This window comes from Dendropsophus ebraccatus, chromosome 6 (genome assembly GCF_027789765.1).
Source record: "Dendropsophus ebraccatus isolate aDenEbr1 chromosome 6, aDenEbr1.pat, whole genome shotgun sequence".
Taxonomy (NCBI): Eukaryota; Metazoa; Chordata; class Amphibia; order Anura; family Hylidae; genus Dendropsophus; species Dendropsophus ebraccatus.
In genome coordinates, this window is record NC_091459.1 from 101,088,543 (window position 1) to 101,111,549 (window position 23,007).

Consider the following 23,007-nt stretch of genomic DNA (forward strand, 5'->3'; position numbering starts at 1 on the left):
CTATGGGAAGCTCTGATGCGGGCGCACGCTGATGCGCCCGCATCAGAGTTCCGCGACCGGACGGATCATCCGGCCGGCACTTAAGTGACGGCCGGGATGATCCGGGCAGAGACCGGCCGTTCCGTGACCCGGCCAGGGTCACGGAACGGCCGTTCTCTAACGGTGTGTGAACATAGCCTTATACTGTGTATATTGGGCTCTGTCCACATAGTGTATTCATAGGAGATGCTATATGAATGTGCATGTCCAAACAAACATAGTACAGTTATGCAGGACATAGTTTATATTACAAGCTGACAGCACTTTAAGTGATCAAATACTGTACAGAGGATCTGTCAGCTCTCCTGACATGTCAATTCCAGTAATACAGTCATTAGATCTCAACACTATCCATTCCTCTGCTATTCATCCTGAAACTCTAAAGATGTGTTGTTTACTAAAATTTCCTTTAGAATCTCACTGTGTTGCAGGGCTGAAAGGATTAAACAATTATTTAAGTCCTTGTTCATAGATCCTGTAGTGGAAGAACACTACGACTCTGTACTATGGAACAATCCATAATATGGCATAAGATATCGAATGCATCACTTTTTTTCAGTTTAATATGGAATACAACAGACAAAACCCTTTTTGTACTTCAGTATATATACCAATACCAGTTTGTATATATCTTAGATCCCCTAAAGTGCTGCAGCTGTAGGCACAATGGTTTAGCACCTACCCATTTATTTTATTATATTAGGAGGTGTTGACTAACTGTAATGGAGACAATTATATCATGTAACCCCATACATCTAATATTCCTGTTGGCTTTCGGATAGCCTCTATTGTAGTTGGAAAATAAATATGTTACAGCGGGTTGTGGAAACTAGAGCACTAGATATGCGATTTCTGCAAAAAGTTAACCTTTTTTTTTTGCCCTATAGGAATATCCTCCGAATTCTTTATACCGAGCACCACCTAATTTCTCACCCCTGTCATCTCAAATGTTACATCACACCCCTGTTACTACATGGAGTTACAATATTACAGGACAGCCCCAGGCAAACTTCTACTTGCAGAATCAATCTCTTATATCAGGTATGTATTGCAACTAATAATACTCGCTATATTATTACTTCCTTACAGTAACTGCTGTGGCACTCCAGGACTGTATTCAAGAATTGATCTGATGCCTATGATAATATGTTAGGGTTACACAGCAATGTCAAAAAAGCCCGAGTATTGTCCCCTTTATGTGTCTATATAGTAATAGTGATTTAGTTTTGCAAAAATGTCCTAATTCCCTTAAAATGTACCTGTCATTAAAAAAATCACATTCACATGCCACCAAGTTTTGATCGGTCAGGGTCTCAATGAGTGGATAGTGGCAGACATTAGAGTGCCTCACTTCCTTGCTGTCAATCATCTCCCTCTAGTAGTCTCATAGACTTATAATGGGGCCATCTAGACTTATCACACGGAACGATCGTTAGATCGTTCGGATTTGAACGATAATCGTTTAGTGTAATAGCAGACAGCGATTAAAACGACCAATGAGAAATCGTTAGTCATATGATAGAGTTTGGACCTATTGTCATTGCTGATCATTCGCAAATAGTTCACATGGAATAAGACGTCATTCAGTTGTTCGCAGTAGCGGTGAACGCAATAGCGACGACAAGACGATCGTAAAAACGATCATAAGTAATGATCATGGTTCCGTGTAATTGGATGAACGATTTTAGGTCGTTCGCAATAGCGGTTGTTTGAGATCATTTATCGTTAATCGTTAAAAAAATCACTTTGTGTAATAGTACCCTAAGAATGGTATAAACAAGATCCAGACAAGCAGCAAGATCAAACAGACAACACCACAATGGTTGTAGCAAAGGAGCTACAATAGTATATACCACTACTACTGGACAGCAGACACACTCAAGCAATTACAGTATTTCAGTAGCAAATCTGGACCAGTGTTCTGGGGAAAAACATTGAAAAGCTTTAGTAAGCTTTATCACCATTGAATCCCCCCCATGCCAATAGTTCCTTCCCCAGAGATTGATGGCCATGTGTTATTCATTAAATCCATTTTAATAAGCAGCATAGACAGGGGGCTATGGCAGAAGCATTGTAGGATTTGAAAGGTACTTCACTTTTTATTATTTTCAGGCATATACCGCTAATTTGGAGGATTTTTTTTTTTATGAAAGAATGGAACACTTTTTTTTAAAGGGATTTTCCCACTAATTAATTATTTCTTCTATCCACAATATAGATGAACACTGCAGGCATATATATTTGCTAATAGGGGAGGGTTGTAAATATTAAACTGTACATTGTGCGTCCTGGTAAATGTACTTTCACCTAATATATAAACCATATTTCTTCTATAGCCGGCTCCAGACTGGATCCTGTTGGTTCATTTCTTCCTACGAACACAAAGCAAGCCCTGTCGAACATGTTACAGAGACGTTCGGGCACGGTGATGCAGCCTCCCTCCATGCATGTGGTCAGCCCTCAACAGCAGCTACTACAACTGAAGCTCCTGCAACAACAGCAGCAACAACGGCTGCTTCGGCAACATGTACAAGCGAGGTCACTTCAACAGGTACACGTGTAAAGTCTGGCACAACGTTTCCACCATATTGTACCAATGTATAAGCTTCCAAACTTCCTTCGGTAGTGATACATGAAAACTAGAATGACCCTGCCATGCAAGATGTAGTCCACATGTTACCACATGATGACAAGAGACTGGAAAAAATGTCTACCTAATCCGCTCTCAACATGTGTTGTGGCCTTTCTTGTCATGATGAACGAACGGGATGTTTAAAGAAACAATAACTTCAATCATGTTTGTACACATGTCGTGATGATGTGTAGATTTCATGCGCTCTTATGCATCCTATGATCTTACAATCTCAAACCTAACTGAAATCAGATGTACGCTATATCATGGTCATAAATCCCTCTTCCTGTCAGAAACATTATGCTTAGCTAACATAATTCATCTAGAACCCCGCAACTTGTATTTCATGGTCATAATAGGAAGTGGTTGGAATGGAATATTTGCATAGATTAGTCAGCGATCTTTATAGCAAGCCCCTTGAGTAAATATATGATCTAGACATATGTATGTTCTTTAATAATAAGCTGAGAGGCACAAAAATGATATTAGTGTGACATCATCATGATGCGTACAGTCATGTGATGTCCCCACATATATGCTTAGCAAATCCTGGTACCATAACCATCAGATCTGTTGAGTATCTGTTGCCGGTATAGCCCAGTGATTGTGTCGTGCGGCCCTGTATTAGCAATCATATGCGTCACATGCCTATTTTTTTTTCCTTGTAAAAACTCTGCTATTTACATCATCCAGCAGAATAACATGGATCCCTTGGGTCCATAGCAAAACTCAGACTGAGGCCTCACTTCACCATGACCACTGACAGCAGAGAGGTCAGAGCATGAAAAGTATATGAATATATATACTCCCCCTGTGCCACATGTCTCTTCCCAAGTCACATGAAAGTGATGGCACAGTACAAGGATAATGTACGCAGTAATGTCATAGCATACTTTTATTATGCATGGCAATTTGACAGTAAAGGGGTAGTTTAAGGGTCACTTTCATTCTAAATAACTTTTGACGTGTCATTAGGCTGTCAAAAGTTTTTGATCATATTGAATCTTATTGCTGAGACTCACTGTGATCATGAGATATAGTTGAGAAGAGCACATGGTGCAGTATGATTCACCTTCTGGCTGCTAGTTAACATAGCCATAGACTTACATTTTCAGAATCAATCAGGAGACACAGCCAGAGAGTGGATTTCATGGCCGTCATGGTCTCCCCCCGACTATATATCCTGATCGCAGTGGGTCTCAGCAGTAAGACCTGGTGTGATCAATTACTTTTGGTATTAGTATTAGTGAAGTGCATGCAGTGACTGGCTGGCTAAGAGCGCCTCTCTACAATACAGTGTAATATTACATGTCCTATACTGCTCTTTACCTGGGCCAGGGTGAGCTGCTTTCTTGGACACCAGGTTAGGGCGGCTTCATTTTATTTTTCTGGATCCTGTGTAATCTGTACAGGACCCTGAAAATGCTCCAGACTTCTACATAGAAAGTAATTTAATGTGTCCAGTAGCTCTATCTGACTGTTGTATGTAAGGACTTGCTTTATCTATATTACTTATTTGCTTAATTTTCTTTTAAGGGGTTCTCCAGCAAAAATATTTTCCTTTCAACTATATTGGTTTCAGAAAGTTATATACATTTGTAATTAACTTCTATTTAAAAATCTCAAGTCTTCCAGTACTTATCAGCTGCTGTATGTCCTGCAGGAAATGGTGTTTTTTTTCAGTCTGACATAATGCTCTCTGCTGACATTTTTGTCCGAGGCACGAACTGTCCAGAGCAGTAGCAAATTCCCATAGAAACCTTTCCTTCTCTGGACAGTTCCTGGCATGGACAGGGGTAGCAGCAGAGAGCACTGTGTCAGACTGAAAAGAATACACCACTTCCTATAGGGCATACAGCAGCTCATAAGTACTGGAAGACTGTAACTTTTTTTTTTTTTTTTTTTTTTTTTAAATAGAAGTAAATTAGAAATCTGTATTACTTTCTGTAACCAGTTGATTTAAAATAAAAAGATTATCGTCTGAGTACCCCTTTAAATCTTTTTTTTTTTTTTTTTTTTTTTTTTTTTTTACTTATTTTGGGATGACATTATGGGGGCTTCAGAAATAATTACCAGTTTTCCACAGATTTTTGGTCTTAACATACAATATTAATATACAATGGTCGTCCTGTAACCAATTAATATAACTCGAGGGACCACTGTACACTTATTCAGTGTGAGGAGATAGCTGTGTTTTAACTTTTTGTATCTTAGAAGGTTCACTCTATCTCAATAAGTCAAGGTGCTCAGTCATAGTAAATAGTGGAAAAGATAGATACAGCCAGGATGGCCAATATAAGGGTTAATAGGCTTTATGGGCCCCTTAAGAGCAGGCCAGTTCCTGTGGCATTTCCTCTTGGGTGTACGGCCTCTCTTCTTGTCACTTTCGGCAGTATTCCTAAATCATCAGGATTATGTGGGTTATTATTTTTTTGTAACATAACAGAATTCATTTTGAAACAAAGGAAAGATTATAGTCGAAATGTAAAAGAAAAAAAGACCATTATGCCGTATTAGCAAAAAAATATATTGCTTCACTTCACTACATGCCGCACTGAACCTCTCCCGGGACCAATGTAAACCTTCGAACTCCTGTCAACCCCAAACTATCGGCAATTTTCCCCCGCTGAATGTTCTACTCAAGGTTATACTCGAGAGGGGACAAGCTACATAAACATATAGACATGTGTGACTTGAACTGACCCCTTTGCATTTTACTGCTTGATAAACAATAATGATCACAATGTTTGTATTGCTCCCGAACCTACATCAAACTTCAAGTATTTGCGAGGACATAGATTCCAGATGTCACGTCTAGCTAGACAAACTGTGAAAACATTTCATCATGTAAGACAAAAAGGCCCCTGTTTTCATAACACTCATATAAAATAATTCATTCTCCCTTTCCCTCGGAAAATAAGAAAATATTATGATAGTCTGACTTATGGCCTTAGCAGGGAAATACAGATTCCACTTACTGACTGTCTCCACTATTAGGTTTCATTTATATAGGAATAGCCCATGCATTTCCTAAGATAGACTGCTCCTGTTATTTTCTTATGGCTCAGTAGGTGTTATCATGAAAATAAGAGTGTCAGGCGTAGCCTTGGTTTTTAGGAAAGGATCACTTGAAGAATTCTCAGCAAGATTGTGCAGCCAAGCATATGTTACTAGGGTGAGTGGAGGGTAGCAGCCACCAACATAGCTGACAGATAAACACAGCAGTCATTTGTCCAGTTATTGAAGCAGCGGGTCCGTCGTATTATCTCAGTTGCAGTCTGCATTCCCAAACCACGTGTCCACTGCTAAAAACAACCTCACACAACATGGAACCTTCCCTCCAGCAGGAGAAGGTTTGTTTCCCACGAAGCTGACAATATGCAGACACAAGAATGTCGCCTGAGTGTTATTGTGCTGCAATACATAGGGAACAATGCCAAAGTTCACTTCGCAGCCATTAACAAAGTCTTTATTCTGCCTTTACTATGGGGGCGAAAAAATATGAGATTTACTGTGTAGTAAAAAATGGGATTGTTATTAGAGGCCGGATAAGCAGGTGGTGGATGAAAGAAGAGGACAAGGAATTTCTGGGTGAGGGAAGGGCACAGGGCGCAGCAGATCTGCATGTCTTCTACAATAGATAACACTATATATTCATATGTAGGTGTAAAAATGTGGCTTTGTGAACATCTGGATACACCCAGTCCCTTCAGGAAATAGACTTTTTACCAAACCTCTTCACATTGGACCAGCGTTCTCTAATATTTTTAAATCATTTAGTCAAAGTGAATGTTCATGCCCATAGCCAGTGGTACAGGAAGCAAAAAAAACTACCTCCTAATAAAAACCTTTAATATGTACAAGGGATATGTTTTTGTTATGTTTTTATGTTTATTATGTTTTTATTGTGTGTTAAGTAGTCACACCCTGACCAATCCTTAGAATGAATAGGTTAAGGCAAAGTTTACCGAATGTAAATTTTATAAATAACAGTCGTTGCAACACCGGCCGCTATTTATTGAAAATTAAAATAAAATGTGCCCTTTAGCGGCCACAAAAAACTGATGACAGACAATGAAAAGTGCAGCTCCGGACGCACATTACATTGTCCTATGGTGATTTGAAATGGGGGCACACCCAAATGCGACCGCATTCCCCCCCCCCAAAAAAAAGGGAAGTTCATCCGGCCGGTAGTGTCGTACTGGACGGCGTGGACTTACACTGGACGGCCAGTGTCTTACACTGTGTAAACCCGGCCTTAGCGTGTATTTTTCCTTGTTTTCCTGATCGGTTGCAATCTGAACACTCAGACCTGACCAGTCAACACTTTTGATATAGTTATAAAAGTTTCTTTGAATGACAGGTACACTTCAAGGCTGGGTTCACACTATGTATATTTGAGGCTGTATTTGTGAGGCTGTATAGCAACCAAAACCAGGAGTGGATTGAAAACACAGAAAGGCTATGTTCACATAATGTTGTAATTGAGTGGATGGCCGTCATTTAATGGCAAATTTTTGCTGTTATTTTAAATCAACGGCTGTTATATTGAAATAATGGCAGTTATTTACCGTTATATGACGGCCATCCACTCAATTTCAACATTGTGTGAACAGAGCCTTTCTGTGTTTTCAATCCACTCCTGGTTTTGGTTGCTATGAGGACCTGACTTGAGGACCAAATACTGCCTGAAGTATACAGTGTGTGAACCCAGCCTAATCCTGCATGACTATGTATTTATGACTTACAGAAATATAATTGCGAAACCTGCAATGTGAGGATCTTGCCAAACAGATCCCCATATGTCAGCTTTCTGCTCCCTTGTAAGTGGGATATTGGAGTCATCTGCAGTTGCACAAAATTTTCAGAACTTTTTTCCATAGTATAGATGAAGACATGTGACTGTATTATGCTTGTGTGGCTATACTTTCTCTAGAGAAAAGATTACTTTTAAATCAACTAGAGCCACCAGAAAGCCATACAAATTTGTAAATTACTTTAAAAAACAACAACTGCTGTACACCCTAGAAGAAGTCCTATAATTCATTGTAGTATGAACTGTACAGAACAAGAAAACAAAGAGGTTTGCTTTATGGTTTGCTCTTGCTGGACAGTTCCTGATATGGACAGAGGTGGCAATAGGGAGAGAGCTACATGACTTCCTTCAGAGTATACAGCAGCTGTTAATATATTAAAATAGCTCAAGCCTTCCAGTACTTAAGGCCATGTTCACACGCTGTATGAACATCGGCCATTGTTTGACACGTTCAAACACCGGCCGATGTCTCAAATATTCACCCAGCCGTATCGGCCAGGTGAACATTACTTCGTTTGAATTGGAATGCGGGCACATTAGGGTGTGCCCGCCTTCCAATTAGCTATAGAGAACAATGTAAAGTATGCCCAGGAGTCGTACTTTACATTGTTTGCACAGGCTATTTTGTATGGCGGCTGTTCACTGAATAGCGGCCGCACAAAATAGACCTGTCAATTATTTTGTGCGGCTGCATGGAACAACAGCTGTAGTGTATACGCCCGCATCAGAACCCTGCGGCCGAAAGATCATCTGGCCGGTACTTAAGAATCATCTGGCCGGTACCGGCTGGGATGATCCAAGCAGAGACTGGCCGTTCCGTGATCCGGCCGGGTCACTGAACGGCCGGTCTCCATACGTTGTGGGAACATAGCCTAAAGCTGTATAACTTGCTTTGTAGCCTCATAACTCCTTAGACATATCCAAGAATGACATTCACTCTGGAGATATGCTCAGAGAGGTTAAACCTTTTGGCCATACTGTGAATGCTAAATTATTTAATCGTATTTCTTATTGTCACTCTGAGTAGCCCACCAGAGTTATACTGGCAAATTCCAAAAACATCTGAGCTCTGTGGTTCTGTACTGCCTGCCAGAACTAGCAAGGAATTGGCACTATGCCAGAGGCCTGTTAATCCCAGTACGTGGAAATAAAAGAGTAAATAACCTTCTAACATTTTTAGGTATAATACATAATATTCAATTTCCATAAGAACTATGAAACTCGATGGTCACGGCAGGTTTTTCCATCTTCTCCTTTCTTCTCTGTTATCTCATTTATCACCCAGAGCAAATGTTTGACAGCATCTTGAGTTTCAAATGTAAATGTAAGCAAAAAAGCATAAAACTTGGGTCAAACCTTCATTGAAGTATAAACTTTTGGAACTTTAACATTTTGGTTTGACAGTCACTATGTGACTTAAAGGGCTGGTCTAATTTAACCCATTCAGGACCTAGCTTATTTTGGCATTCGGGAATTGTTTCAGTTTAGCATTAGCTTATTCAGAGAGCCATGAATTTTGAAGTTTTATTTGTTTTTGATGGCACTATTTTTGGTTATAGCTTATATAATTTTCATTTAGAATTTTTTTCCAGACACCATGAGGCATAAATAAAACATTACTGTTATTCCATGTGCTGGTCTGTTATAGGATATGTATGGTTATAGGAGTGAAGGGTTGTTGTTTTTATGTCTTAATACTTTTCCTCATTAATAGCACATTTCATGGAAGAAATAGTTTTGATAAGCAGCTGGAAAAAAAATAAACATAAAAAATATAAAGGATCTATCCATTTTCCCTAAAATATCCTGATTTATCGATGCTTCACCAGCTGCAGCTTATCACCAAGATGCTAGCACAGTAGATTTGTATCTCACTGGAGAGAAGTAATAAAAGACACTTGCAGCCTTCTATACTGATACTGCATTCCTCAAGCTTTTCTAAAAATAAAAGTCAATGCCAAATCCAAATGGCTTGTCACAAAGCTCCTCATTTCATTGATGGAATGCAGAGAAAGTTTTCTCCAGATTTCTGTAGTTTTGTGCAGCTAAATTCTGGGTTATAAAATTTTTGACAATTGACAATAACTGTTTTAATTTTTTTATATAGGGTCAAACAATGGATCAGACTGCTCTGTTTTCTCAGCAAATACGACCCCAAGCGTACACAGGCATTCAGCAAGCACAGGTATTGTCAATCTAGAAAGATTGCTTGTCTGTTAGACTTTCATTCTGATACTTGAACTTTGGTTATGTTATTTCTGTATTCTGTATAATCGAAAACTTGGTAATATCCATTGCATAACATACTGCTGTTATCTCTAGAATATAGATGCTTGGTCAGTTGCATATGAATAGTGGCTACTAAAGCTAAACAACATCTATACATACTAAAGGATTGTAGAAAAACTACAGTAAGATAATAAAGAAGATTGTTAGCGGCATTTACCATATATCCACCTTTATTGATTAAAACGCATAGCAGGACACACGAGGAGTGCACCTTGTGTGTCCTGCTATGGGTTTTAATCAATAAAGATGGATATATGGTTAGTGCCGCTAATGCCCCTATTCCACGGGTCGTTAGAGGAGCAAACAAGCGCTCTCAGCGCTCGTTTGCTCCTCGTTCCCCGCTCGCTGCCGCCGCTAATCGACGCGGCTGCAGCGAGCTGGTGAGTGCAGGAGGGGCGGCGGGGAGCTGCAGGGGGGGGCTGCCCGGGTGATCGCTGATCGTCAGGGCAGCCCATAGGATATAGCAGCGTCTGCTGCCGACGCTCCTATTCAATGGAGCGACGGTAACAGATCGCTGCTATATCAGTCGCTTGTTTTTCAACATGTTGAAAAACAAGCGACTGCAACGATTAGCCGACATGAACAATGTCTGCAGATCGTTGCACTCTATTCCACGGGACGATTATCATCCGTAGCGGCCGATATCGGCCGAATACGGACGATAAACGTTCCGTGGAATAGGGCCTTAAGAATCTTCTTTATTATCTATATGATGGACTGATATGATAGGGGGGAATTAACTCCTGATATGCGGAGCCCTGTAGTGCCTGGGTCTTTTCCTACTAAGAGACTATGAAAAACTACAGTAAGTTGTTGTTTACGCTGCCTTGTAATATTACAAGGTATCAGCACTACCAAGACAGAAATACACAATTAGGCATGATGTAGCGTCCTTTATTGTTATTATGCTGGATGTTAATGCTGCCCTTCATAACATTAATATCAAACTACCATTGCTATTAGTGGCTTTATTTTATTTCTTGCAGCCAGTTCCACATGGCTATACAATGTACAGTACACAGGAGCCAGTTCAGCAGCATCATGGTGGAAATGTACTCCTTACTCCCCACTATAACCCAAGGGCGACTACTGCAGCTCCTCCTAGTTCCGCTCTCATGGAAAGGCTTCGGCAGATTCAGCAACAGCCTTCTGGATATATGCAACAAGGAGCTTCCTTCATACAGCCAATGGCAAGCAGTCAACGGTAAGTTATGTTAATAAGGCAGGTTATAATAATAAGGCACTTGAACCTAGGAACTCTACTGTCAGGCTGGGGAGACACGGACAAGACAGTGAGCCCTGAACTTGCCTCAACCAGTGTCCCTGCCTACTTGCTACGCACGGCCCTAAATGGCTGGGGACAACCACGGAGTCGATCCCTACACTGAGTAGGTGAACACACAGAACGCAGACAGACAAACAAACTAAATGGAGGAGAGTCAGCTAACAGAGTCAAAATCGGACAACGGACAACGCAGTACAAAATCAGAAAGAGAGCGGATAGTCGGAGGTCAGGCAAAAGGTCAGAAAACTGGCAGAACAATAGCAAGGGTATTAGGACAGGGGAACGCTGGGAAAGAAGCAGGGGAGCTGGGACTAGTAACAACTAATAGCCAGCTCTGAATGCTGGGCTTACCTACTATTTATACAGGATCAGGAACTCAGTCCAGCAGCTCATTGAACCAGCCCCTGATCCTCCACACAGCTCACCTGCAAGCAGCAGGTTAACCCTCAAGCTGCCAAGGTACAAGAAGCAAGACGGGTGGGGCTGGACAAACCTAAAATAAACCTGTGTTCAGACAGGATTCTGGAATGCACCAACTCAGCGCCTTCTCGGCCGCACAGCTCGAACAGAGGAACGCCAGAGCACAGTCCTGACATCTACGCTCTACTGGAGATGTGGTTGGAGTCAGTAGAAGACTTGGTTAGAACTAAATCATAGATTGGAGTCTAAAACATTGCGACATCCACACCTCTGAAACCACAAAGGAGTGTGGATTTTCTAAGAGGGAATCACCAGATTGCTACCCTCAGAGTAGTCTCTATTAGAAACAATTGAAGGGTGGATAGGTAGTGAACACCAGGACACAGTATCAAGGAAGCAGAATGAAATAGTAGTAAAAAAGTTCATGGACCAAGGTAGGCAGATTTTTTTTTTATTATGTATGGGAGGCTGGCAGAGGTCAGGGCAGGCAGCAGAAAGGTAAAGAAGGTCAAGTTACCAGTAATCGAGTTGGCAACAGGAGACTCAGGATCGAACACAGGAGACAGACAGGAGGAACCAAATGGGTCTCATTTCTCATTGCCAGAATAATGGGAGAGGGTGCCTTGTAAAACTCAGGACATCTGGGCATTGGCCGATGCCAGTGGCAATGAGGCCAGACATTGCACAGGCTCATATATCAGAGTATAGCAGAGGCCAGGAGAAGAAACCGAGGCAATACATTACACATAACATTAGAAGAAATGCCACAATTTGCATTACCCTTGTATTTTGGCTATTTTCCAAAAGATTGTAGAAGTGAAATGCTTATACTATAACTATTAAAATATATCATAAACCAGCATATGTGGGCTCCCAATGATGGAGGATTAAAAGATAATATATATATGGTAAGTGGTTTTAGCAAATAATGTACTGCCTTCCTGTCACTTTTTCATTGCCCCCTAAATAGATGCCCTGGTACCCCAGTCCCCAGACTGTGTGTAGAGTCACCTGATAACTGGGCTCCACCACATTGAATCTCTATTATTCCCAATGCTCATATAGAAAGTGTGAGTGGCAGCTTTCTTGTAAATTGCCTGCAGTTTCCTCTCAGGACATGTTCGCCATGTTCAGAACAGGAATTCTGCTGAAAGCTACTAAATACATGTCTCATCATCACATATTTACAAGACATGTTTTTCTCCTTCAGGTTTCCTCATCAACCCTTGCAGCAGAACCCGTTGATCGGAGGAGGTCTGGAACCAGTCACTGCCCAAGTCCTACAGACTAACATTAGTTCTGTGCAGCTGAATCAGGAACAGCTGAGACAAAGACAGCAGCAAATTCGTCAGCAGAGACTCGTACAGGTAGAAACCATAAACTGGAAGATTGTTAACACATTCACATAGGCAAATAACAACAAATCATCCTTCACCAGCGGAAAGGTCACCAAATCCATGTGTTTTAGGTATTACTGTATTACTCATTTCTGAGGATCACTCACTTAAAGGAACTTTCTGCAACTACTTACTGAAGAATTGTTGTTTTAAATGATAGCACAGACTGGGAATAATCCTACATAACTGATGTGAAAAAAGCAAACAATGTTTCCATAATAAAACAGAAGTTACTATAGGCTTTGTTCACACTACGTAAGTTAAGCAGAAATCATGGGCATTGTTACAACGGCCGTGATTTCTGCGGTATTTACGTAGTGCTGCAGACTGAGGGAATCCCAGCCGGAGTGTATACACATAGTATACACTCCGTCCGGGATCCCTAGCGGCACCGTTGAAAACTGACATGTCAGTTTCCTGTGGCTGCTATTCAGCGACTAGCGCCCGCAGAAACCCCTTTCAGTTCACACAATGGAGCGAGCGAACACACCATTGTGTGCTGTGGGGAGTTCTGATGTGGGCGCGCACAAATGTGCCCACATCAGAACTCAGCGGCACAAAAGATCAACCGGCCAGTACTGCAGGGATGATCTTTTCTGAGACCGGCTGTTCCGTGACCCGGTGGGGTCACGGAACGACTGGTCTCATACCAAATGTGAACATAGCCATATAGTAAATGGAATAAAATATAGTGTACGGTTTACATAGGGTATATGGTACACGATAGGCAGGTATTTTTTATTATTTCTATTTAATTTTTATTTATTTATTTATTTATTTTATTTATTTCATTATACCATACTGTATTTCAGCTTCAACAACAGCAAACTCAGCAAGCCATGGGTCTTCAAGTAATGCAAGCACAGCAGCCATTGGTATGTATTCATGCATAGTAGATGCTGGACTGGGATGCAAGGTTTTAATATTAGGTTTGCTACTTGAATAGCAAAGATGTGGAATCCAAATTACTGTTATTGTATGTAGGTAATTTCCTATAAATTATCTAAACCTCTGTGCCTCTACCAAGCTAGAATTTTAAGGAGCTATCCATTGTTAAAAAAAACATGGCCACTTTCTTCCAGAGACAACACAACTCTTTTCCCTAGTTCAGGTGCGGTTTGCAATTAAACTCCATTCCCTTCATTGGAACTGGAGACAAAAGGAGTGTTGTTTCTGGAAGAAAGTGGCCACATTTTCTAATGCTGCATAACCCTTTTAAATTGTATTGCCATGATAGAATATCCACCTACCCACATATCACCCATGGTGTCATGTCAATGCCTGTTTGGGTCTTAGTGTGGTTCTCTGCCTGTAAAATATGTCTGAGGCTGCGCTTTTGGCCAGGATTAGTGCTTGCATTCTATATTTTACTTGCTCAGTATGAACTTTGTCTTGTTTCAGTACTTGCTGTGTGGTTTCTTGTACACTGTCTGAACACGGCTCTAATCCCTTTGTTCTAGGAATTGATTCCCTACCACACCTATCTCTTCTCTGAGTTCTCTCTGGTCACATAGCAAGGCTAAAACCTTGCCTTTCTATGTGATTGACACACATCTTTTGCCTTCTTATTCTGTGTTGTGTGCCTGGTCCAATCACGTGCTGGACTGGATCCCTGGCTTCCTATAAAGTGTTTGGTTGTCCTGTAATCTTTGCAGCTATAAAGTCTCTCTGAACATGCTAAGTGTATCTTGTATTTGTTCGCCTCTGCATCCCTTGCACACGACCATCCCTTGGTATTTTGTCTGTCTTGTCTTAGGGCCCTATTCCACCGGACGATTATCGTTCAGATTATCGTTAAATCGTTCGAATCTAAACGATAATCGTTCGGTTGAAATGCAGTTAACGATTAACGACCGAACGAGAAATCGTTGATCGCTTTATAAGACCTGGACCTATTTTTATCGTTGCTCGTTCGCAAATCGTTTGCATTGAATAAGACATCGTTCGGTCGTTCGCAATAGATACGAACGCAATAGCGAATAAATAGCGTAGAAAAACTATCGCAATTACGATCATAAGTAATGATTATCGTTCCATGGAAATGACTGAACGTTTTCAGGTCTTTCGCAATAGCGGTCGTTTGAGATCGTTAATCGTTAACGATTATGCAAACGATAATCGTCCGGTGGAAAAGGCTCCTTAAGGCCCTATTCCACGGAACGATTATCGTTCGTATTCAGCCGATATCGATCGATCAGCGATCCCCCGGGCAGCCCCCCACGCAGCTGCCCGCCGCCCCTCCCGCACTCACCCGCTCGCTGCAGCCGCGTTGAATAGCGGCGGCAGCGAGCGGGGAACGAGGAGCAAACGAGCGCTGAGAGCCCTCGTTTGCTCCTCTAAACGACCTGTGGAATAGGGGCATTAGTTTTATGTTGACACCTCAGTCTCAGGTTAGGTACCGTCACCTAGTTGCTCGCAGTCGCTAGTCCTGAAGCAAGCAGGCAGGGAAAGCTGGGTAGGACCAGTTCAGGGCTCACTGTCCGTGTCTTTTTGTACCATCTGGGAGTTCAGTGGCAGCCTAGCTAACACATAGAGGCAAAAACAAAGAAAACATCTATTTATAAACACACATGAAAATAATTATAATAAATACTTAGTAAGCACGATAATAAAAATTGAGAATTTATGTTTAATACAGTTTTTACTTTTTTCTTTACTCTTGTTATATAAGCAATTTGCAATTATGCCTTTAAGAATTATACAGCCACCTACAAAAACAAAAAGAAATAAAAATGAAGAATAAAAACAGAAATGGCCTTGCCCTAGCGTCCAAAATAAATTAACCGCAAATTACTTTATTATACAGCGTATGCTGTGTTCACAGTTTTCCTCACTTTCTTATGACGGTTTTGCCTGTAATTTTTCATTTCAATCAACCTTCACAAGATCAACAGTGAAGCTGTCATTCCTATGTCTACATTTTGCTCTGTACTTTCTTGGTCTGGGAAATACAGACTACTCAGTGACTTACATTTCACTCCATGCTGCGCTGCTACTGAAGGTCTTGGTTTCGTCAAGTCAATATTCCTTGTGGGCCTTTGTGAGTGTAGGCGAGCGTTTAAAGTATGAAAGGTAAAACTAGAAAATAGATTTTTTTTCCCAAGGAAAGATATTTTGCTGACAAAAATTAATGCTATGAAACATTCCTTGCAGGTTTAGTGATTTACAGTTTGGTAGCAGATAGACTTCATACCAATGTTATGTTTGTACAAGGCAAATGAATCTTCCCCTTGTGTGTAGTTAGATAGACATGTGATATCTAATAACTCGATGTGAAATTTAGAGGGAACAGAAGTTTAGTAAGAAGTTGTAATTTTCAGAGTCCTTTTCAATCACGAAGTCCTTGAGACCCTTTTGTAACCTTAGTAAATTGTATAACCTAGTCAATATTGCTGAGATATACCGTAAATAGGTAAAGCTAAGCTAAATATTTACATTGCTTTATTACATGTCACTTACACGTGGGATGATATGACTAATGATTAGATGACAATTTCACCAAAGAAAATGCTTTTATTAGTGGAACACACTGAAGGCATGGCAGGAGTCCTAAATAAATGGGGTCCCTAACAGGGCAATAGTTTCTCCAGCTTCTTTCGCTGATGCCTCATTACAATGTCTTCCTTCTAGTACTATAAAACCCAACAACATGTAATTGTCTAATATTAGAAAAACAAAGAGGCTAGGAAAAACACAAAAGGCGCTCCAATGGGTGAAATGTGTAGCAGAGGAACAATAATAATGCGAGCTAAGGATTGTGCTAACCTGAAGATGTTGTGCTCAGAGCACAACATCTACAATAGCAGGGTGTCAAAAGTACTCGATGCAGACACTGCGTATTCCCGTAGGCGAGAAGCCACTTATGCTTCCAGATCTTGTATGTAGGTGACGTGCAGGGGGAGATTCACTCAACTGAGGTTTTCCAGGAGACCAAGGAAGGCATCAGTAAAGGCAATGGATTTATTGTTTAGCATAGGACAACGCGTTTATAGAGCCTCTTTATCAAGCCAAAACAAACTGTCTATTGCCTCGAAGCGCGTTGCCCTCTACTAGACAATAAATCCATTGCCTACACTGATGCCTTCCTTGGTCTCCTTGCGCCTGGAAAACCTCAGTTGAGTGAATCTTCCTCTGCACATCACCATAATATTATAAAAGAAATTTGACAACAAAGAATATTTCTTGTGTTTGCCTCACTACCTGGAACAAAAACTATTTTGTTGGACTAGGTACAGGATTTTTCTCTGGGGGAAATGCATGTGAGTTTTGGTTTGGCACTTGACCCCTGGGCTTCCTTTCCCAAATTATGCTTATTTTTCTAAATATATAATCCATACTTCTATTAGATTTACACAGTGAAAAGTTTCACTGGAGCACATTATTCATATGCAAACAATATGTACTTTTATTAATCCAAAAGTCAACCTTAACAGTGCAGTAGTGACACCAGCATTGTTTATCCTTATACACAAGTGCTATGGCATAGACCAGTGCTTCTCAATTCCAGTCCTCGTGACCCACCAACAGATCATGTTTCAAGGATTTCCTTAATATTTGATATAATTATAGTCAGTGTATCAGGTACTATCACAGGTCTTCCTTGTATGGGATATCCTCAAAACATGACCTGTTGGTGGGGCCTGAGGACTGGTATTAAGAAGCCATGGCATAGACCCTTCAGGTGAAGCAATAGTCGGTGAGGTATGTCTATTAATATTCATTAGTAATAGCTCATGGTTCCTTTAGTCATGCAGCCAATCCACTTTATGGTCATAAACAGGTAACATATATACTTATTACAAGTGATTCTGGTTAGTCTTATAGCGGGTCAGGTTAAACATCTTGTGCATCCAGTCCATAACACATGTTAGCAAGGCTGTGCACTAACTACCCTGGGGGGGACAGTTAATATGCTTTATGGTGGCCCAACCAGAAAGTTTTTGTATATTGTAAAAAAAAAAAAAAACACAACAAACTTTCATTTTTATGGGTTTTGCGTTCTTAAAATCAGCCACTCCTAGTGTAGGAGGAAGATCGAGTTTTTGTTTTGTAATGTGAAAAACCCACCAGATTTACTAAGGACATCAGACACATTAATAAATCTGTCCGTTTGGGAAAATAAAACTCTGAGCCATAGGGTTCTTGAAAACCAGACGATCTTAGTAAAAAAAGGGCCATTAACTTAAAGATAAAATTGTTCGTGTCTATGTTTTCTTCCTTAATCAGTAAATTTACCTGGATATTATCCACATGGCAAGTAAGATTATGTTTCTAGGCAGAGTTTGCTATAAATCTTCAAAAGGTGAATATTTCATGTTACATTTGAAAATACTGCATTTTTTCCCTTGAGCAACAGAATATTCCAGACTTGTTTTCTGTCCATGTTTCTGCTGTAAAGAATTAATGTCTTTAGCAGCATGTGAGTATTAGGCTAAGTTCAAATACAGTGTAATACAGATTATAGGCACCAAAACGTCTACATATTCTGCTCCTGTTACATATCCATTCTGCAGTGCATTCAGATGTCAATTTGGCCACAACAAGACAGAGCATTCTGCAGATTTTAAAGGGGTTGTGCTGCACAATTTTTCATTTTAATTAACTGGTGTCAGAAAGTTATATAGATTTGTAGCTTACTTTTATTTAAAAATCTCAAGTCTTGCCATACTTAAAAGCTACTGTATGTCCTGCAGGAAGTGTTGTTTTATTTACATTCAAAAACATTGCTCTCTGCTGACATCGCTGGCCGAGACAGGAACTGTCCTGAGCAGTAGAAAGTCCCCATAGATAACCTCTCCTGCTCTGGGCAGTTCCCATCTCTGCCAGAGATATCAGCAGAGAGCACTGTGTCTGAATGTAAATTAAACACCATTTCCTGCAGGACATACAGCAGCTGATAAGTATGTGAAGACTTGAGATTTCTAAATACAAGTAAATTACAAACCTTTATAACTTTCTGACACCAGTTGATTTGAAAGAATTTTTTCTTTTTCGCTGGACAACCCCTTTAAGGACCACAGCGTGCCTATAATCTATTGGAAATGCTGTTAAAATCCTATTAATGTGTTCCATTCTGTACTGCACAATTCTGATATGGGACTATAGCAAAGTCCACTGCAGATTTTGCCCATGAATGGGGAATGGAAGAAAAAAATATATTATCATATACAGTATAACATCAATTTGCTGAGAAAAACACTAAAGAACAAAGTTGCAAGTCACAGCCATGTTACACTTGGTTAGAACTGCATCATGCTATCATCATGGTATTTGTTATAGTTTTATGTGTACGTACTTTCCACAATGAACTTACAGTAGGCTTCTTAAATGTCTATGTACATAAATCAATTATGATATACTATCATCAATGCAGGGGATATCCCAGTCATTACAGTTTACATCTGGCCTTAGCAGTAATTTACAGCAAAAACACCACATGCTTTTCATCAGTTATTCTGCTCATTGATCACTATTTCACCTGTCAGCAGCAGACGTTGCAAAACTAGCCTTGCCCTTCCAGTCTCAGTAGAAGTTTACACAGTACTTCAATGCTACCGTCTTCGCTTTGCTTTATGTACCTGAAGCAAATTAACTGTTCTTTCTATTGTACTAAAACATAACGATAATACATAAGTGCATCAAAGCATCAAAACAAACTCTATGCCTACTAAGCAAAACACTAGAAAATCTATTCTAGAATTGTCCGCCCTTCATTTGAATATAATTTCCAAGTGATAGTGACCACTGGAGATAATAAAGATGATGCCAGAATCACATCACATACATCATAGGGTAAACTTTTTTGAAAAATTTGTTTTTCAGTTCTCAAGACAAGGTTTACAGCAGACTCAACAACAACAGCAAACTGCGGCCTTAGTCAGGCAACTACAGAAGCAGCTTTCAAGTGAGTACATTATCTATTCTAGATGCCCTGCCAAATGTTATTTTTAAAGGAGAAGTCTGGTTAATTTTAAAATCTGGCAGCCGGCAGGGCAAGGGGGGGATTTGATCAGGAGTGCAAACTTACCTCTCCCCATGTCCGTGGTGAGTGGCGGGACCGGCTTCAGGACCCCTGCTGGAAGGCATCTACCCTCGAGTTGGAGAATTCGGGAGAAAATGCTTGTGGCTGCTGATGGACTCAGACATTCAGTGACTGGAGTGATGTCGATCAGTCGGGTCGTGATGTGTCAGTGCCAGAGATCCCGGAACCTGGCGGGGGTCCCAAGGCTGGTCCCGCCGCTCACCGCAGGGGGCGAGGTAAGCTCTTACTCCTGATTAAATTCCCCCCTGCCCCTACTGGCTGCTGGATTTTACAATTGGCCAGACCTTTCCTTTAAGTGTCCTTGTTATGTTACAAAATTAGGCAATAATATGTGTTTGTTCAATCGTTTTATCCAGTCCTATTGTTAGGAATTCCTACAGTTAAAACGTGAAAAGTGGAGATAAAAAATCTTTTTAAAGAATACCTGTCATTACAAATAACTTTTGTAACATGTCACAAGACATTTCAAAAGTTATTGATCGCAGCGCTTCCAGGAGATATAGTTGGGGAGAGAGCACAGCAGCAGCAGCAGCAAAACTTACTCGCTGGCCGCTCACCAATCGTGAGAGTTTATAGATTATGAGACCTGCTGCAATAAATAACTTTGGACATTCCTAATGGCTATCCAATATTAAAATTCATCCTCTATCCACTGGATTTGAGATAACTAGCTGATCGGTGGGGGTTCTAGTGGTTGAACATGAGAATGGAGAATTGAGGTAATTTTTCTCCAGCTGAATGGAGCAACAGCAGCACACATGCTCGGGCACCACTCCATTTACTATCTATGGGAATTCCAAAAATAGTCAGGTTTATCGCTATGTTTAGAAGTAGGTGAATGAAGTGGATATGTGATAAGTTTTTATCTTTAAACCCTTTAAGGTTGCTTATAAGTAGCTATAATTTGCCCACAATCTGGCATCAATAATATGGCCTCTATACCCAGGACTTAGGACAAAGTTTGGATCAAACCTAACTCAGATAACTATAGAAATGTCAATTTTTGCAGGTGTAATACAGACATTGAATCTAACACCATCCTTTGTTCATTTCAGTGGTATTGTTTGGGGCAGTAATCTTTAATCTTGGTTTAGCCATTCGAAAACATTTTTTACATAATGTTTTTACATATTACATACACTACCGTTCAAAAGTTTGGGGTCACCCAAACAATTTTGTGTTTTCCATGAAAAGTCACACTTATTCACCACCATACGTTGTGAAATGAATAGAAAATAGAGGCCTCACCAGAGCTCTATACAGCAGGATCACAATCTCCTTCTTCCTAATGGTTATACCTCTAGCTTTACACCCCAGCATACGATTTGCTTTCCCCACCGCCTGGTTGCACTGGTGACTAATTTTAAGGCTGTCAGAAATCACTACCCTTAAATCCTTCTCTTCTGAAGCCTTTTCCAACACAGTACTGCCGATGTGATATTCGGAGAGAGGATTCCTTCTCCCCAAGTGCATTATTTTACATTTGGAAACATTGAACTTCAATTTTCAATGTTTGGACCACTTATCTGGCAAAGCTAAAGCATTTTCCATATTACTGACACCTCCAGGAATATCAACCCTATTGCACACTTTTGTGTCATCAGCAAACAGACAAACTTTACCTACCAAACCTTCTCCTATGTCACTTACAAACATATTAAAAAGAATAGGACCCAGAACAGACCCTTGTGGCACACCACTTATATCTAGTCTCTGCTCGGAATATACACCAGTAATAACAACCCTCTGATATCTATCCTTCAGCCCACCACAAATCCACTGAACTATCCAGGAATTAAGTCCAATTTTCTCCAGCTTCTCTATCAGCTCTTTATGGGGAACTGTATCAAAAAATTTGCTGAAGTCCAGATAGGCAATATCCACAGCACCACTTTAATTCAACACTTTTGTGGCATAATCAAAGAAATCAATGAGATTAGTCTGACATGATCGTCCCGCAGTAAAGCCATGCTGGTTTGGATCCATCAAATTGTTGATTCTTAGGTGATCCATTATCTTCTTTTTTAGAAGAGTTTCCATCCTTTTCACTACTACAGATGCTCACTGGCCTGTAGTTACTGGGCTCTTCTCTACTCCCCTTCTTGTGGATTGGTATAACATTGGCTGTTCTCCAATCATCGGGGACATCTCCTCTTAGCATGGATTGATTATGCAGATCTGTCAGGGGGGCAACAATCACAGATCAGAATTCTTTAAGAACCCTGGGATGGACGCCATCTGGACCCATCGCCTTATTCAGCTTTAAACGAACAAGTTCCTCTGCAACTTCAGCCTCTGAAAATACTGGAGCTGAACCCATATAGCTGGAGGCAATGCTGTGTCCAACCATCATGTGATTGTGAAGGCCTCCTTCTGAAAACACTGAGCAGAAGTAACTATTCAAATAGTCAGAGACCGCCTTATCTCCATCAATAAACGTATTCTCCCCATTACTTATTTTAGTAATGCTGCAGCTGTTCTTCTTCCTGTCACTTACTGTATACACTACCATTCAAAAGGTTGTGGTCACCCAAACAATTTTGTGTTTTCCATGAAAAGTCACACTTATTCACCACCATACGTTGTGAAATGAATAGAAAATAGAGTCAAGACATTGACAAGGTTAGAAATAATGATTTATATTTGAAATAACATTGTTTTTACATCAAACTTTGCTTTCTTCATCCACCTTTTGCAGCAATTACAGCATTGCACACCTTTGGCATTCTAGCTGTTAATATGTTGAGGTAAGCTGGAGAAATTGCACCCCACGCTTCTAGAAGTAGCTCCCACAAGTTGGATTGGTTGGATGGGCACTTCTGGCGTACCATACGGTCAAGCTGCTCCCACAACAGCTCAATGGGGTTCAGATCTGGTCACTGCGCTGGCCACTCCATTACCGATAGAATACCAGCTGCCTGCTTCTGCTGTAAATAGTTCTTGCACAATTTGGATGTGTGTTTAGGGTCATTGTCCTCTTGTAGGATGAAATTGGCTCCAATCAAGCGCTGTCCACTGGGTATGGCATGGCGTTGCAAAATTGAGTGATAGCCTTCCTTATTCAGAATCCCTTTTACCCTGTACAAA

General features: G+C 40.5%; 1 protein-coding gene across 1 annotated transcript in view; it reads left to right on the top strand.

The window, feature by feature from the left end:
• The window catches only part of MED12L (mediator complex subunit 12L), a 393,418-nt gene that overhangs the window by 362,632 nt on the left and 7,779 nt on the right, over nucleotides 1-23,007 (top strand). Inside the window, exons 37-43 of the mRNA XM_069975432.1 lie at nucleotides 927-1,080; nucleotides 2,376-2,590; nucleotides 9,595-9,672; nucleotides 10,763-10,980; nucleotides 12,692-12,848; nucleotides 13,691-13,753; nucleotides 19,701-19,782. Of these exons, the coding sequence (XP_069831533.1) occupies nucleotides 927-1,080; nucleotides 2,376-2,590; nucleotides 9,595-9,672; nucleotides 10,763-10,980; nucleotides 12,692-12,848; nucleotides 13,691-13,753; nucleotides 19,701-19,782 (967 nt within the window). The remainder of the gene's footprint in view (nucleotides 1-926; nucleotides 1,081-2,375; nucleotides 2,591-9,594; nucleotides 9,673-10,762; nucleotides 10,981-12,691; nucleotides 12,849-13,690; nucleotides 13,754-19,700; nucleotides 19,783-23,007) is intronic.